General features: G+C 39.8%; 1 protein-coding gene across 4 annotated transcripts in view; it reads left to right on the forward strand.

The window, feature by feature from the left end:
* The window catches only part of ZNF385B (zinc finger protein 385B), a 491,057-nt gene that overhangs the window by 444,795 nt on the left and 28,947 nt on the right, over positions 1-17,315 (forward strand). For all 4 annotated transcript variants that reach the window (XM_027866018.1, XM_027866019.1, XM_027866020.1 and 1 more), the window contains one exon: positions 6,551-6,713. In XM_027866018.1, the coding sequence (XP_027721819.1) occupies positions 6,551-6,713 (163 nt within the window). The remainder of the gene's footprint in view (positions 1-6,550; positions 6,714-17,315) is intronic.

Genomic DNA, 17,315 nt, shown 5'->3' on the forward strand with positions numbered 1-17,315 from the left:
GTGTGTGTGTGTGTGTGTGTGTGTGTGTGTGTGTGTGTGTGTGTGTGTATGTTTAGCCTTGTCCCAAAAATAAGTCTCTGGCAATTTGGATGGGTTCTCCACAGAGTATTTAGAGTAAAACATGGGGGCGGGGAGATTCACATAGGATAAGGTGTGAAAGGACTGCAATCTGCACTAGTGGAGATATTACTCATGTTTCATGATTCAGCTATTTATTTACCAGAGGGAAGGACTTGAAGGTAAAATAATTGCAAGTACAGTCTCTTGCATAGTGCCCCATTTATACAGAATAGGGATTATGAATTTAGAGCTGGAAGGAACCTCAGAGGTCATAACTCCCCATTTTACTAATGAGGAAAACTGAGGCACAAAGAGATTAAGAGATGTATTTGCCCAAGGCCAAACAGGTAATAAGAAATAGAGCTGGGATTTGAACCCTGTTTCTTTGTTTCTGTGACTCCAAATTCAGTGTAATTTCTACTAGACTCATACTTCCTCTCTGTTCTATCTACCTAAAATTCTGGGTATAGAGAACATAATAGAAAAAATATGGGAAAATATCCCCAAGCTTTTCCCCTAAAGTACCATATATTTATCTCTATCATTTTGCCCTGGAAAAGTGTGTATCTTTAGAGCAGGGAAGGTTGGGGGAAGAAATCTTATGGTATTGCACAAGCAGAAGGAGAAAGAGTAGAAGAAATGTTCTCAGATATCATCTAACTTCAAAGGCACACTTTCCACTTATGGGAAGTCAGCTGCTATATAGTAAATTCAGAGGAGAGTACCCCAAAACCAGTTGGATTCAGCAAATAGCATATGACAAGCACTATGCTAGGGACAGAAAATAAAGAAGCTTTAGAGAAGACACAGACCCTGCCCTGATGGAGCTTATGTGCCAGTATTCTTTTCAGAGAGGAACCACTTGGTAAGACTTTCCTGGTTCAGGCAGGACCTTAGCATGGTCCTTCCCATACTTCCATGGTACCCTGAAATGGATGAGGGCACATGATATTGCCTACCTCTGCCTCTTAACTTCTCTATTAGGGCCTTGTGATTATGAGGTCTTCTGCTGCATAATAAGTAGCTGAAATGAAGTTAACCTGGCCAAATAACCACTATTCCTGGATGACTGGAGCTTTCTGAACCTTAGCCTCACTTTTTTCTCACTTTTTGTGTGAAAAGATTCCTGGGTAACCAAGTTGAATGGATTGGTTTATTATTCAGCATCTCTCTTTTTTTCCAGGAGCCTAGGGCAATGGGACACAGGAGCTCTGTGTGGCAGACACAGTCCCATTTCCACCTGTAATGAGATTACCTTTGCTGCTATTGTACCTTTAGTGGAAGGTGAAAAGGAGGAGAAATTAATCTTTTGTTATAGAAAAACTTGAATGAGAGCCTGCATTTCATTATTCCCTTCATGTTCTGGCTAATGGGAAGAAGTAGATTCTGGCCGTAGAGATCTTACTTATCGTGGCATTTAATGTAGTTTCACTGAACTGTATCTTCATGGCTAAGTGCTAATTGACACTCTTAGAGTCCTACAGTGAGCCCTGAAAACAGTTAATGAGGAAATGACACACTAATATCTTGGGATGAGATCTTTTTTTAAGGTAATACAAGTTTCTTGAGCCAAAATGTAGCGAAGCAATACTGACTGTACCATTTAGTGCCCAGGGTGAGAATAGTTAGCAGAGGACACACAAGTGTCTCGCAATTCTGGGAGCCCTTAAAAATGAAATATTCCCAGCTGCCCACTACCAGCATCTGACCTAATGTGTTTAAACAATGCACCTCGCATGGATTGAGTAAATTGTTTCTTGATTGTACTTAAATATGAAGCCATTGAGGTGTGATCACCCCACTGAAGTCTTTTCAAGAAGCTTGCTTTTCCTAAATTTTTTTAATTAAATTACAACATTCAATTTAGCTGTTTTTCAGTCGTGTCTGATTCTTCATGACCCCACTTGGGGTTTTCCTGGCAAAGACACTGAAGTGGTTTGCCATTTCCTTCTCTGGCTCATTTTGCAGATGAAGAAACTGAGGCAAGCAGGGTTAAGGGAGTTGTCCAGGATCACACAGCTTGGATTGGAACTCAGGAAAATGAGCCTTCCTGACTACAGGCAGTGCTCTATCCCCTAGGCCATCTATCTGCCCCCAAATTACAACATTAAGTTGTTTAATATATCCTTGAATAGAGGCACCTATTTTACATATACTTCAAATGTGCTCAAGTAACTTTTACAACCTTGATTTTATTACTAGGTATTGCCAAGTGGTATTTCTTGAAATTCAGTTAGCCTTTTCTGTAGCAGTTTTAGGTGTGTCTACATATTTTATCTGAATATATTTAAATCCTACTCAATCAACCTTATAGCGTAGGGCAGAGATTAAGATAAGTGAAATAAAGTGAAATAAATAAGATAAGTGAAATAAACAGAAGACCCAGAAATTGCAATTAGATTATGCTTCCTACTCTCCAGAATAGTTTTTTTTCTCTTTAACAAAACAGGTTAAAGCTCTTGAGACAGGCATCCAGAAGGTGTGATATACCAGTGATTAATCTCTAGAAATACAGATACAGGAAAAGTGCTGATTGTGTATAGGGTCATGGTGTGTTTTGATAAGCACCTGGCCCTTCTGGTGTTAAAGGAAACTGGGTTATAAAATACTAGGGTTATTCGCCACACCTTAAGCTATTTATGTGCAGAATTAAGAACTGGGCCCAAATAAGAATATGGAAGCCACATACCCCAAGCCACATATTTAAAGAAATATAAAGCAGGCTAGTAAGGTGAGAGCACTTCGCTCAGAGATGAGAGATAGGCTGGGTATGGTGTCAAGTGGTGCTGATGTTTTGCTGATCTGTGGCTATAGATTTGGACCACAGTTAAATATAATGTTCAGCATAACGAGCTGCTTCATCTGCCTCCCTTGCAGATCATACTCCAAAACAGGGGTTTCTCTAACTGCCAAGGTTGGAATGCTGACAGGTCAGAAAGGGCGCCCACTCTAACCCGGCCGGGTGTGACTGGGCATGTGTAGTGGATGGATGACAGTGGCTTAGTCAAGCAATCTGTGCCTAACAAACTGAAGTGAGATTTGCAAGCAAGAAAATCAAATGACATGCTCAAACAACGAAAACAAAGACAAAAGCAAAAACAAAAAACCCTGCAGTAGACTTCAGATGGCTTAGCCTTACTGTGAAATGTTGAGAGGCAACCTGGCATCTAAGTCAGTCAGTCAACAAGCATTTATTAAGCACCTAATGTGAGCCAGGCACTATGCTAAGTGCTGGGGATTAAAAAAAAAAAAGTCCCTGCTCTCAAGGAGCTCATGTTCTAATAGGGAGTACATCTATTTGGCTGTGAGTTCAGCAGAGGGGCCCGCCAAATAGTGACTGTGGCTGCATAGCTATACATTGCCTTCAGATTGCATCCCAGAGAAAGGACAAACGGCTGCTCTTACATGCACACGTCTCACGCCTGGATTTTTATTGCAATTGCTGTCCAGCCGCTGGAGTGTTCTTGCTCCCTCCAGGCCATTTTATGGAGAGCGGCTGCAAGAATAGGGATGTGGGAGAGGGGATGGAGACCAGACCTGTGATTTCACTGGTGTGGAGAGCCCCCTTTTCCAAAAACACAGGGCAGTACCTTCCTTACCTGCAACTTAACAGCGTTAAAAGAGTTGCCCAGAGGGGCCACTAGGTAGAGCAGTGGATAGAGAACCAGCCCTGGAGTCAGGAGGACCTGAGTTCAAATGTGACCTCAGACCAAACACTTGACACTTATTAGCTATGTGACCTTGGGCAAGTCACTTAACCCCAACTGCCTAAAAAAAAATTTAAAAAAAAAAAGAGTTGCTCAGAGCACTGCCTTTTTCCAGTCACAGCCTACAAGTGTCAGAAGTGAGGCTGGTGCCCAGGTCTTTCTGGCTTCCAGACCAGCTCTTTGTCCTCTTCCTAGAAGCGTGTTCCTCAAATGAAATTTTTCGTCCAGGTAATTCGCATTGTGGATCCTCCTGCCCACCGTATCAAATCTTAAATTTACCTGCCTGCTGATCAGAGTCTTCCATTATTAACATATCTCCAGGCTCCTCTCATTTTCTCCTAAAGCACTTTTATGATTATCTGCTCTCTCCCATCTCTGGAATTTGCATGGATGATCCTTGTCACTGGAAATGCCTTTTTTCCCCCGTAATTTTGATCATATTCTTCGAAACCCAGCTGAAAACTTCTCCGCTGTAGGAGATAGCTAAGACTCACCTGGTGTGATCATTGCTTTATTCAAGAGGTTGGTGAGATGCAGGGCCGGAAGAGAACTTAGAGGCCCTTCAAAAGATTGAAGACACTGAGGACTTCCCAAATCTAGACTCCTCCAATTCTAGGTTAGCTCGCTCTTGCCAATAAATTATCCTCCAGGGTGTTTCTCATTCTAGCTATTCACCCACTTCTATAAGTTCCTCAAGGACAGGGTGCTGTGACTTATAGACTAGGATCATAGAGGTTGAATTGGTAGGGATCTCAGAGGCCATCTGGATCAGCCCTTTCATTTTACAGATAAGGAAACTGAGGTACAGGGAGATTATAATTTACTCTTCATACATTAGGTATCAGAGGTAAGATTTGAACCCACATCTTTTAACTCTAAAATTAGTGCTCATTTCACCATTCCATGCTGCCTCCTATTTCTTTTGTAGCTCTTTTCCAAATATCCCCATACCTCCAGTGATACCTAGGCATGTGCGCACATACACATACACACACTCACTGCAATAGAATATTCTCTATTCTGGTTTTCAGTAAATGCTTGTTGAATTAAATGATTAGTAACCAGAAGCATCATCACAATATGTGGATTTACATGTGCATACTGCGGATAGAAAGAAAATCAGTGCAATTAAGGTGTGCTAAAGATGCAATAATATGATCTCTAATGGACTCTATACCCCAGTCTGCATTTCACTACTATTCTTATGCCAAACCAAAATGCCCATATATATTTCCCGGGTATATTAGAATTGAAATTACAAAGAATGCATGTGTTTTTTAATCAGTCTGTAAATTAGCACCCAACACTGAAGTGTTAACGGACAAGGCAATCTTCTTAGGTCAGAGGGGAATTTCTCAAACATCCATTAAATATTTTCTCCATCTCCTGCTGTTTGTTTGGCATTATGGGGATCTTATCAGTGACTTTCCTTTGATCTTGGCCATTTCTCTTTGATCCGGGAGGGAAGTCATAGTTCTATCTGTACTTCCTTTAGAAATGAACTTAAGGATAGCTTTGCCTTTCTTTTCTTTCTCCATCCAACTTAGAGACCCCAGGATCATCTCTCTCATTTCACAACTTCTGTTTTTTTTGTCTGTGAACTAGATTACCATTTCTATCAGGCAGATGAGACAATAACACATAACTGATCATTTTATTTACTATAATATTTAGTTGATCTGATAGCTAAACTTATCAATTTATGATTAGAGTAAAATCCTGGGAGGTTTAGACTCAGAACAGGTCAACATTGACTGAGAACAGGGGGGAGAAGGGACAAAGTGAAAAGGTTCAGATGATAGTGTAAGAACATCTGGGCAGAGGAGCATGGCAGTGCAGGCCCTGGGGCAGCCTGCTGAAAGACAGTTTGAGGGCACCACGGCTGTGAAAAATAGGGAGAAATGCAGCAATAGAGAGAGAAAATGGACACCAAAGACAGATTCACCTATTTACAGTTTTGCCCAGGGCCTGTTTTCCCTTTTCCTTGATGTTTAAATCCTTCAGAGAAGGAGACATGGGTGCTCTGTGCTCAATGAAGAACACCACTGCATTAAAATCTCTTAGGTACATGTCTTTGCCACCCCAGTCCTCCTCAGCATGGGATGGTGATGACCTTTCTTTCTCAAAAGCAGTATGAGCATAGCAAACTGGGGCAAGTCCTTTTAAGCTGGAGAGGTCAGTAGTAAATAAGCAGTATGGTCCTAGTGGTGAAAGTGTATATTTGCTATCAAGAGTTTGGCCACCAGGTGATGATTTAAGGGAGGGATATATATGCCAGCTAATGAAGACCATCTCTTGGGTGTGGTATGTAGAGATTGCAGTCTGTGTCAATGACCCATCGACCAATGCAGCACCAGCAAAATTAGAGATCTCCTGAGCATGGAAACATCACCAATCAAATCAATCAATAAACATTTATTAAGCCCCTTATTATGTGCCAAGTGCTGGAAATATGATGACAAAAAAATCAAACACTCCTTGCCTCAACAAGCTTACGTTAGATTTTAAGTTTCTTGAGGGGAGGGATTGTCTTTTGCCTCTTTTTGTATCCCCAGTGCATAGCACAGTGCCTGGCATATAGTAGGTGCTTAATAAATGTTTATTTATTCATTGATTGATTGAAATAAGATATGAGTCTGCCTCCTTACACTCATGTAAACCGAATTCTAAACTTCTATTGGTGCCTATTATTGAAAGTGTCTTTTTTTTTTTCCTACATTATCATCCATTGTGGTGTATGGAAAGTAGCAAAAAAAATGAGCCTGATTTGTTCTCCTTTGTAGAGCCAGGCCGAGGCCCACTACAAAGGAAGTAAGCATGCCAAGAAGGTCAAAGCGCTTGAGGCATCGAAAAATAAACAAAAAGCTGGTTCTTCCAAGGACAGCGCAAAGGCTAATCCCAGCTGCTCCATCCCGCCAGTCACAGGCAACAGCTCTGACAAATCAGGTCAATGACAGCTTCGGTTCTTTACATTCTTTGTGGTTCTCTTTTTTTTTTTTTCTGTTTGTTTTCCTGAGTTGTTGCATGTTACTGTCCACGATTTGTTTGTGTGAGTATTAATACGTTTTCCTTCACAGGAAGGGTTTTGTTCACTGTCCAACATCTCAATGTTTTTTTATCTGTGTCAGACAGTGGAAGACCATTCATTCCCTGTGGGAAGATTATGGAGTGAGTAATGGAGAAAGCCCTGGACCTGGAGTCAGAAGGCATGAGGTTTATGGAGTCTCAGCTCCAGCCCTTACTTGGTTGTGTGACATTTGGCAAGTAACTTCAACCCTCTCTGTGCCTCAGTTTCCTCATCTGTAAAAATGAAAGGGTTGAAGTGGATGATTTATTTCTAAGGTTCCTGCCACTAATTAAGTTCTGAAAGTCTATGAAATAGAATTATGCATGTGTATATGCTATGTAGGAATGTAAATTCCTACATAAGTACACACACATACCTTCTCTGAATTGGCCTGACATTCCCATTCTAATGCACAGCAGTTCTTAACATCAAGGGACACAGAATTGAAGTTTAGCTACTGGTTTTATTTACTTATTACTAAATTCAAACTTTTAGAAATTTAGCAAAGAAGCAGCCCTTCTGGCTGCAGGAGATCCAGAGCAAGACAGAAATTGGATCCAAAGGAAATTAAACAAATTCCACCTCTCTTTTCCAGTCCATTTAGTGCTTGGTTTGCCCCAGATGTGGGGGCAAGGAATTGCCAAGTGCATTTGCTTCAATGTAGGATCCTTGAAAGAGAGTATCCTGGCTAAATGCATAAGGTGAGCGATAACTTCGTGGGATTTCAAAGAATTGCCAGTGAGATTGCATATAAGATTGTATATTATAACTCTATAATCCTTAGAGATCATTGCATCTGTCCCCTTTGTTTTACAGATGAAACTGAGACCCAGAGAAAGGAAATGACTTAGCCTAAGTATACACAGCTATTTAGTGGCAAAGCAGAGACCAGAACCCAAGGCTTCTTCCTTCTGGTCCTACGTATTTTCTGTTACACCCAGCTGGCACTTACAATCTTAAGAATTGGAAACTCTATCCAGTACTAATTCAAGTTCTTTGTGGTCTTGTGAAAAAAAAATATTTTTTTCCTATTATCTGAAATGTAGAGCTCTATATCTATACTACATTACTATCTGTAGCATAACATCTTTGATGTGTTAAAATTGAAGAGAGGTAATGTTCAAAAGTCCAGGGTGGACCAACTCATCTTTACAATGAAGAGTAAAATCCAAAAGATTTAGTGAATAGGGGTAAAGCACCAGGCTTCCTAGCACATAGGTACTGTGAAATTAGATTTTAATGGGCTTTCCCCACTCCCATAGGCCTGTGCCTGATGGATGGGTCATTTTGTTTCAATTGATGACCTATTTTTTTAATGGAGGTGTTTTCATATTACTTGTGCTCTGTTCCCTTTCAACTGACTTCCTTGTTAAGCTCTTGGATAAAACAGCAATGACTCTGACTTTTCTCTGCAATCAGAGTTATTGTGAGTAGAGCTAGAAGTTTAAAGGTACTTTTTAAATGGCAGCAATAGGACTGTGGATAAGGAACTAACCTGCAGTTATAAGACTTGACTTCAGGAGCCCCAGGATGACAAAGGTAAGGGGACCATTGTTGATTGGATCCATTAAGTGTTGGTTCCTGACACTCTTAATTGAGTATTTCAAGGGTCTGTGGTCTTGTTTCCTGCTGATGTTTCCTCTGGCAGCACATTTCCCAGCCTTTCTACAACTTCAGAGATGGTCAGTGAGTCAGTCAAGCAATAAACATGTATTAAGCACCTACTATGTGCTAGCCACAGAGCTAAGTATTGAATGGTCATGGAGAGATGCCATGCCTAAAAGTCAATCCCACTAACATCATCTTGCTGATGAGCCTCAAAAAGCTTGAAAACCTTGAAACAGTTTGCTTTAAATGAGATTTAAAGGAATAATAATTGCTTTTTATCATTAGTGGAACAATAGAATTTTTCTTTGGTTTCTTAATGCTTGCAGAGCACTTATAACTATGATATAGGATAGTGTGAGTACTGTTATCTCCATTTTACAGATTTGGAAACAGAGGCTCACACAGCTAGTAAGAAGAGATAATGTAAGTCCAGTGCCTGGCAGCCATGAAGTTCTATATGAATATAAGCTGTCATCTTTATTATTTTACGCCAAGGGAAGCTGAGGAGCAGTACAAGGTCATAGCAGTGTCTTGCTCGAGGTCTTGTAGCCTTGTAGAGCAGGGTCTCTGGGCTCTGTCTCTCACATCATTGAGCTTTCCAATGGACGGTATAGTCTCCTGTGAGATTCTGAAGGAAAGAAGTCACTGTCAATAGGGTTATCATCTGGATCGTGCTTCTCATCTTCAGCAGGTCTTTCAGGGGAAACAATTAAAGTGATGCTGGTTTGTGCTGTCCCAGAAATTGTGGAGTACAGACTTTTTCACCTGAGCCTCTGGCTTAATAGCCAGTCCAGGGAGGTGACAGAGAGGGATTGTATGTGTTCTGCCAGTGAGCTCTGAGATGTCAGCGTCCACAGCAAAATTGTAGATAACTGCCTGGGATCTGAATTTGGGACGGGGACAGAATGCAAGGTAATGAGCAGAAAGGTGAGGATTAAACAAAGGATCGTAGAACCTTAGAGTTTAGAAAAAGGACCTCAGGGACCATGGAGTTCAACCCAGAGGTGAACCAGAACTCCTTCCACGGCATCCCCCCCAAAGAGGTCGTCCGTCTGGCCTTTCGTGAAAGACCAATGAGGGGAAACCCATCGCCTTCTGAGACAGCCGAGCAGAGGAGGAACAATTAAAGCACAGAAAACATTTTTAAAAGGAGATGAGACTGGGTGAGAGGAGGAAAAAGGAAGGGAAGGAAGCCAAATTTAGGGATTAATACCAAGGAAAGAAAACTTTTTAAAAGGCTCACTATACTTTACCTTATCTACCAAATACATATAAAATTGAACCTTTATTCTATCAGATTGAGGGAGTCTCCCCCCTTTCTCTATCTCCACATATATACATATGCACACATGCATACAGACATATATATATGTGTGTGCATACATGTATACATACTGACCGTATACAATACATGTGTGGGTGCATATGCACATATGTAGATCTGTACATGTATGCCACATACATTTATTCATTTATGTTTGTGTTTGCGTAAATACATACATGCACGTGTTGATATACCCCCTGCATTGATGCATCTGTACATGTGTCTATATATGTATGTGCACACGTGCATATATGTATATTATAGATAGATGGGTAGATAGATAAGGGGAAGCAGGACCAGAGAAAGGAGGAGTAAAGATTTACACATGCAGTATTTTCTTCTACCATTCCCTGGTAAATATCAGGTATATATTCTCAGTCAAGTGTAGCAATGCTAGAGACAAAGAAAAGAGAATCAATCATCAAGCATTTATTAAGAACTTGTCACGTGCCAGGTCCTGTCCTAAGCATAGCTGGGGATACAAAGATGTTAACAGTCCGTGGTTCTCAAGCAGCTTATAATTTATTGGGAAACCACACACATACATACATATACACATACATAGACACAAATATATACATGTGTAGACATGTGTGTATTTGTACAAAATAAATAAAAGTCATATGGGGGGAGGGACAGACAGCACTAGTGGATGGGAGGATCAGGAAAGGCTTCATGTAACAAGAGTTAACCTGGGGTCCATGAACTTTAAAACAAAAGTATTTTGATGACTATTTTAACATAATTGGTTTCATATATGTTTTATTTTATGCATTTAAAAGCATTGTTCTGAGAAGGGGTCTCTCAGCTGCACCAAACTCTTAAAGGGGTCCATGACCCAAGAAAGGTTAAGAACATCTGGAGTTGTGTTGAATGAAGGATGGGATTCTGTAAGACTGGGGTGAGGAGAGAGAGCAGCAGCACAAGTCTGAGGGTTGGTTGGTTGATTCACTATCGGTAGAGGAGGGGACAGGTATGAATTTGAATCTCTTTTTTTTTTTTAAGGTAGTTGAGGTTAAGTGACTTGTCCAGGGTCACACAGCTAGTAAGTGTCTGAGTCCAGATTTGAACTAAGGTCCTTCTGACTCCAGGTCAGAAGGTGCTCTATCCACTGCACCACAATATCTTTTTTAAAATATACATAAAATGTTGCTTTTAATACCATGCTTCCCCAAATTAGATTTCTGTGGCATTTGTCAATAAGCATTTATTAAGCACCTACTATGTTCCTGGCACTGTGGTAAGAGCTAGGGGTACCAAAAAAGGCAAAAAACAGTATCAAAGGATTGGCCTAGGTCATTTGGCAATAATCTTATTTCTCATTCTGTTAGCTAGATGCAATATATATTATCTTTAGTGTCTTCTTGACCTATATTTTCTGCCTTTGAAACTGTCTAATTATTTGATGACTTTGCTGTCTATCCTTCCTGCCTGGAATGCCCTCCCTTCTCCCATCTACCCCATGAATCCCTCTCCTTTTTTCTAGAGGCAGGTGAAGCATCACTTTCTCCATGAAACCTTTCCTGATCCCTTAGATGCTTGTACCCTACTCCCCAACTAACGTGTGTTTGACTGCTTTGTATTGATTTATTTTATATTTATTCTCTGCATACTTACATATGTATTTATTTGTACATCTAAATATATTTCTTTGTATTTCTTTATTTTATTTGAATTTTGTTTGTATTCATTTACTTTATATCTATTTTTGTATACTTATATGTCTTTGTTATCTTTCTGTTAGAATGGTAACCCCTTGCTAATGGAGATTATTTTGTTTTATGGTATTTTTATCCCCAGTGCCTCGAACATTCCACATTTAATGTTTTCTTGCCTGGTTTCTTATTTCCTGAGTTATTAGAATAAATCAGGCAGTGATGAATGGGTAGTGATAGAACTGAAGGCAGGAGACCTGGGTTTAAATTCTACCTGAGACTTGAGACAAGTTATTTAACCTCTCCAGCCCTCAGTTTCTAAAATGGGGATAATGATACTTATTGCTTATCTTACCAAGTCGTTGATAGAAAAGTGTTTTGCGAACCTTAGAGTCACATATGAAAGAGGAGGCAAGGTGGTGAAGTGCGCTTGGAGTCAGGAAGACCTGAGTTCAAATCCTGACTCAGACACATAATAGCTGTGAGACCCTAGGGAAGTCACTTACCCACTCTCAGCCTTCATTTCCCCATCTGAGGGTGTTGTCTGTCCTCTAAGGTCCTTTCTAGCTCCCATTCTATTATCCCGTGAGTTTGTTATTTCTTTTTCCATCTCAGTCCCATAAAACATTAATGCTAATGAAACATTTTAAAAGATTTTTGTATCATACATACCAGAATAATTGTACTAAATGTATTAGCAAATGGTACCATTTAAAAATAAGTGCCTTTTGTATTCTCACACACATCTGTACTACATTTGGCCAGGCATCACTTTCTGTATAAGAATCTCACCTGTATTTTTATATGGATTGTTCAAATGAGTGGTATGAGAAGCTGTACTTTTCAATGTGTAAAATTGAAAATCTCAGTTAAACAACTGAAGACAGCCCCCGACTCGCCACCTTGGGTCAGAAGCTCTTCAATCTCTAAATCTCAGAATGCTCTGTCCAGGTCACAGATGTTGGTAATGGGTTATATCTCATTAGAAATACAGTTTGTGGTGAGCAAAGGATGGGAAGACTCCCACAAAAGGTCCAAGAGTGTTGGGGGAAAAATGCTCCTGGAAAAAAAAAAAGGATTGACTAAAGTATTCTTATTGGTCAATTTTATTTCAGAATGCGCATTTTCCTCAAGTCCAAAAGTTATTTACCTTTTTTTTTTGCATCAGTTAAGTGAAGTCTATAGACCTCTTTTTAGAATAATGTTTTTAAATGCATAAAATAAAATATACAGGATTACAAAGAAAACTATATTGAAATAGTTATCAAAGTAAAAAAAAACAAATAATTTTGCATGCCCTAAGAATCCCTGTTAGTATAGCAAAAATAAATAAGTTCAGCTGTCACACTTCGAATTCAGCATTGAGTGCCAGTTGTTTTGTGTTTTAGTTCCCCTAACACTAGTCTTTCCCCTTTCACATGAGGAGTTCCCTGTCATCCGACTCAGACAGTTGCCATATGCTACCAAAACTGTTGGATGAAAAGTAGAAAATTCCATTAGCTGGATTTTTCCCCCCCTGACTCCAAACATCTGGATCTTTCCAAACATCCAGGTGTGGGATGGAATATCACATATTTTATCCAGATGTCTTAGTTCTGTGTAGCTTAGAGGCTTCAATTCTGAGGAGGTTGTAGTGTGCCAAAATTCACAACCATATAGCCCTGCCAGGACAACATTTGTGCTTAATTGATGGGTTTTTTTGTGCCAGGGCTGGAATCATTAAAAGTACAACTTTGTGGGTGCAAGCCGGCTGCAATATGTTTCCTATGACCACTTTCTTCCATGTAAGAAGAGGCATATAAGTAATATCTTTGAGAAAATGGATGGTGGGAAAAGAAAGTAGGTGGGCCAGTCATGTGACCATGGCTAGGGAGAGGACATAATGGACATCCTGAGAGGCCTTCTTTTACTTACAAAAATGTAAACAAGGAAGGCCTCCCACATGTTGGGTGGACATCATGGTCTAGACTCACACAGGATGAGAAGAACCGTGTGGATTGGTTGTGATCTGCTTCAGTGGAGAGAATACCAGCATTGTTGAGATCACACACATTGAATGATGTTCTATGGGGGCAGGTTGGGAAGGAAGAACAGATGAGACAGGCAGCTCTCGATGATGTGAATTTATTGCCTGGGTTTCACATGGACAACAGATGAGATACCGTTTAAAAGCAAGCATGATGCCAGGTTGCCTGACTAGGCATATGGAGCACAGCACGTGAGCACTAAGAACTAATCCTCTTCTGAAACAGTCAGCCTTAGACTCACCTTCACAAATGCCCTCCTCTTTCTGGACCACACAAGTTAGGGAGTGGGATTAAATTGGATAAAATATATAAAGTTGGTTTTTAAAATGTTTTAAAGTAGATCCTCAACAAAGAAAGTAGGATTGTCTGGCCTGGGGAAAATGTTAAGGTGTCTTTCCAAGTTCAATGGAAATTCCTTTTTAACTGCTAAAATTGAGAAATTCATTATCTTCACCCTCTATATAAGAGGCTGGGTTTTTTTTTTCTTTTTTGTTGTATTTCAGGATATATAATTTAACTCATGATAATATAATGTGCTTTCTTATAATGGAATTCTACTTTATATAAAGGATTATGATACAGGGACGGTGACTATTTTCCATATAATTACATTTATCAAGAAATGGTCCTCCAGTACACTATTACTTTTCTGTCTTTGTGTCCTCAGTGTCAAAAAGAGGGCCTGGAACTTAATAAAGGCTTGTCCACTGATTGATTGATTCTATGTGTTAAGGGATGATGTTGGGTGTTGAGGATACAGACTTTTTTCAAGTGACCTAAGTCCTGACCTCAAGAAGCTTCTATTTTGGAATTAGGCATAGGATGGGGTGAGATGGGAAAAGAGAATGGGTAGGAAGAAGATGAAATCATACACAAAACGGATGTCAGGTTAGTGTGATTGGGACACAAGTTTCCACGAAGTAGAGGTTTTTCCTAAACAGAACCTCAAAGGAAGAGGATTCTGAAAGGCAGAAATAAAAAGTCATTGTATTCTGGGAATTGGAAGGAATTGTTGAGAATACTAGTAGTCTGTGTGAGTGTGAAGAAATAGAAGGCAGCTAGGTGGCACAGTGAATAGAGCACTGCCCCTGAAGTCAGGAGGACCTGAGTTCAAATCTAGCCTCTGATATTTGATACTTACTAGCTGTGTGACCCTGGGCAAGTCACTTAACCCCATTGCCTAGCCAAAAAAGAAAAAAAAGAAAAGAAATAGAAGGCAATATGGCATAGTGAAAAATAAAAAGCACTTTATTTGAAGTTGGAGGCTCTGGATTCAAATTCTGGCTTTACCACTGGCTAGCTTTACAACTTAAGAGGCTTCAGTTTCGGTTGGAATAAATTACTTCTGAGGTCCCTCCCAATCCTAAATTTAGGATCCTGTGAATCTATTATCCTAAGTCAGGTTCAGAAAACAGCTGGTAGTCCAGTTTACAGTATCATAAAGACACCTAATATGTAAAAAGGTTAGAATCCAGTTGTGGAGAGCCTAAAAGGGCAGGTTGTCTAAAGGCACAAGGGAGACACTTACAGGGGTTTGAACAGGGGCCCGTCATAATCACATCTTTCAGACTTTATGATAAGCATTTTGGAAGCTGGGTGGAAAGTGGATTGAAGACTAGGAGGTTAGTGAGGCTATTATGGTAGTCCAGGTGAAAAGTGTAATAAGAGCTTCAATAAGGTGGTAGCGCTGTGACAAGCAGGTGTAGAGTGGTTTGTGCTTGGTCAGACATCGAAGCTGCCATTTTGATTTTTGTCCTGCCGCTGGACTTTGATGACTATGGAAGAGAGAGTGATCCTGACGACTTTGTGGAACTCTGCCTCACTTAAATCCAATTCAGGATCATGTCAGGACCTTACCCATCATGTCATTGATCCTCTTCAGAAGTAAGGACAAACAACAACAGCTTTGCGAGATGAAAGAAGAGAAAGACTGAATGATATTAGTAGAGCTAGAATGGATAGGATTTGACAAGTGTGGTTGGATTAGAGGGGTGGGGGGAAGGGACAAATCAAAGATGTAAAGAATGGCAGTGCCATCAACATAAATAGTCACATTTGGGAGGAGGGATTGGTGGGGACAGGAAAGCGAGTGAAGATGACAAATTCCATTTTGGACATGTTAAGTTTGAGATACTATTAGACATAGGTATAAGTGTCTAACAGAATTGAAGATGTAGGACTGACATTCAGAAGGGGGAACAGAGGCATCCATGTGGAGGTGATAATTGAATTAGATGGGGGGAGAGAGGAAATGAGTTTAAAGTATAGTAACAATAATTAAATTAGTTATATGATCCTTAACTTCAAAAATGGAAAGGGTTGGCTGGCAAAATCATGACATCATCTTCTTTGGATGTCTGTAAGAAAGCAGGGTATCCATTCAGCAGTGCAGGAACCAGGGAAGTTTTGGGTCGTCTTGTGTAAAAGACAAAGAAATGAAGAGATGACCTCTCAGGGTTTTTCCCAATTCTTTTTAAATAGTTAGGAGACCTGTGTATAGGAAGAAAGATGCATAATGAAGGAGGTGGAACCCTAAATTCAGAATATTTCAGCTAGCTTCCTGAAAAATTGCTATAACATTTTGCCCACAAACCCTTTACTTGAATTTTTCCTTAGAGTGCAAGTGATATTATATACGGTATTGTTAATATACACTCCTGCAATAAGACATGTCCCAAAGACCAAATTCATTATTATGTTGTGACAGCATGCAACTCCACATAACAAAGTCACAGTGTACAGGGCCTGAGAGAAACCTAGTTTTCTTGTAAATGGAGATAACATAATCACATAGTTGCAATAGTTAATGTTTATTTTATTTAGTGTCTTATGGTCACAGGCTTTTTACATTCGAATTCATTTTTAAAAATTAATTGGATATTGAAAGTGGAAAAGACTATCCTTATTTCAAACATGCAGATATATATTCAGAGCTAAATGCAAATCTTGGATCACTTTTCTTCTAATTTGGAACAAATGCAGTAATCCCAACTGCTACTGAAATATTTACAAATGTAATTAATGATAAAGTTTATAGAGCCTTCTGCATGTTCTACTCCTGAAATATAAACATTGAGAACTAAGTACAAATACCCTAAAGCAATTTTCATGGAAAGCATTGGGATCAAATTTGAGACCAAACAATCCTTTCGGCCTGTCTGATAAACTTAGAATCATTTTTGAAGAAACTACGTATAGGAAATGAAGATAATATTAAGACTTATTCTGTTAATTTTCATAAACTTTTATCTATAATTCGTGACTATGTCAGATTAAACCTTTGGCCAGTCGTTAGATATCCTTTCTAGCAGTTTTGATTTTTTTCAAATGTATCTTTGTAGCCCCAGAAAGTACCCCTAATCTGCTACCCCTCATTCTAGGTATTTTATAAGACAGAAACCTCTAAATCATAGGCCACAGTCTCCTACCATTATGTTTTACTAGTCAGCTATAGAACACAGATATAATAAAGGCATTTCAATTAAATAACAATTTAATTAAAATAATAGTATAACACCCCCCCCCAAAAAAAAGACCTTGTGCTTACTCCAACGCTACCAAACTGCTGCATGTCTTTGTGCTGCTCTCTCTGCTGAACCTGCCCCCTCTTCCACTCATCGCTGACTGCTGCTATCTATGGTGCTGCTCATCCGCCCCTCCCCCTGACTTCCCTCCCCATCCCCGTCTTCGAAAACCCCCACAGCTAAATATGCTATCTTCATCCAGCAATGTCAGCCCACAGTTCAAAAGCTTTATTTGTTTCTTAACCAATCACCGCCAAGCTCTCTGTTACCACCTTCCCAGTCAAGTCAACCAATGCGTCACAGAGGTTCTGCCTTTCAACCGCGTCTGTACCAGAAGACATTG

This window comes from Vombatus ursinus, unplaced genomic scaffold (assembly GCF_900497805.2).
Source record: "Vombatus ursinus unplaced genomic scaffold, bare-nosed wombat genome assembly UNPS02014779.1, whole genome shotgun sequence".
In the NCBI taxonomy this organism is placed as follows: domain Eukaryota; kingdom Metazoa; phylum Chordata; class Mammalia; order Diprotodontia; family Vombatidae; genus Vombatus; species Vombatus ursinus.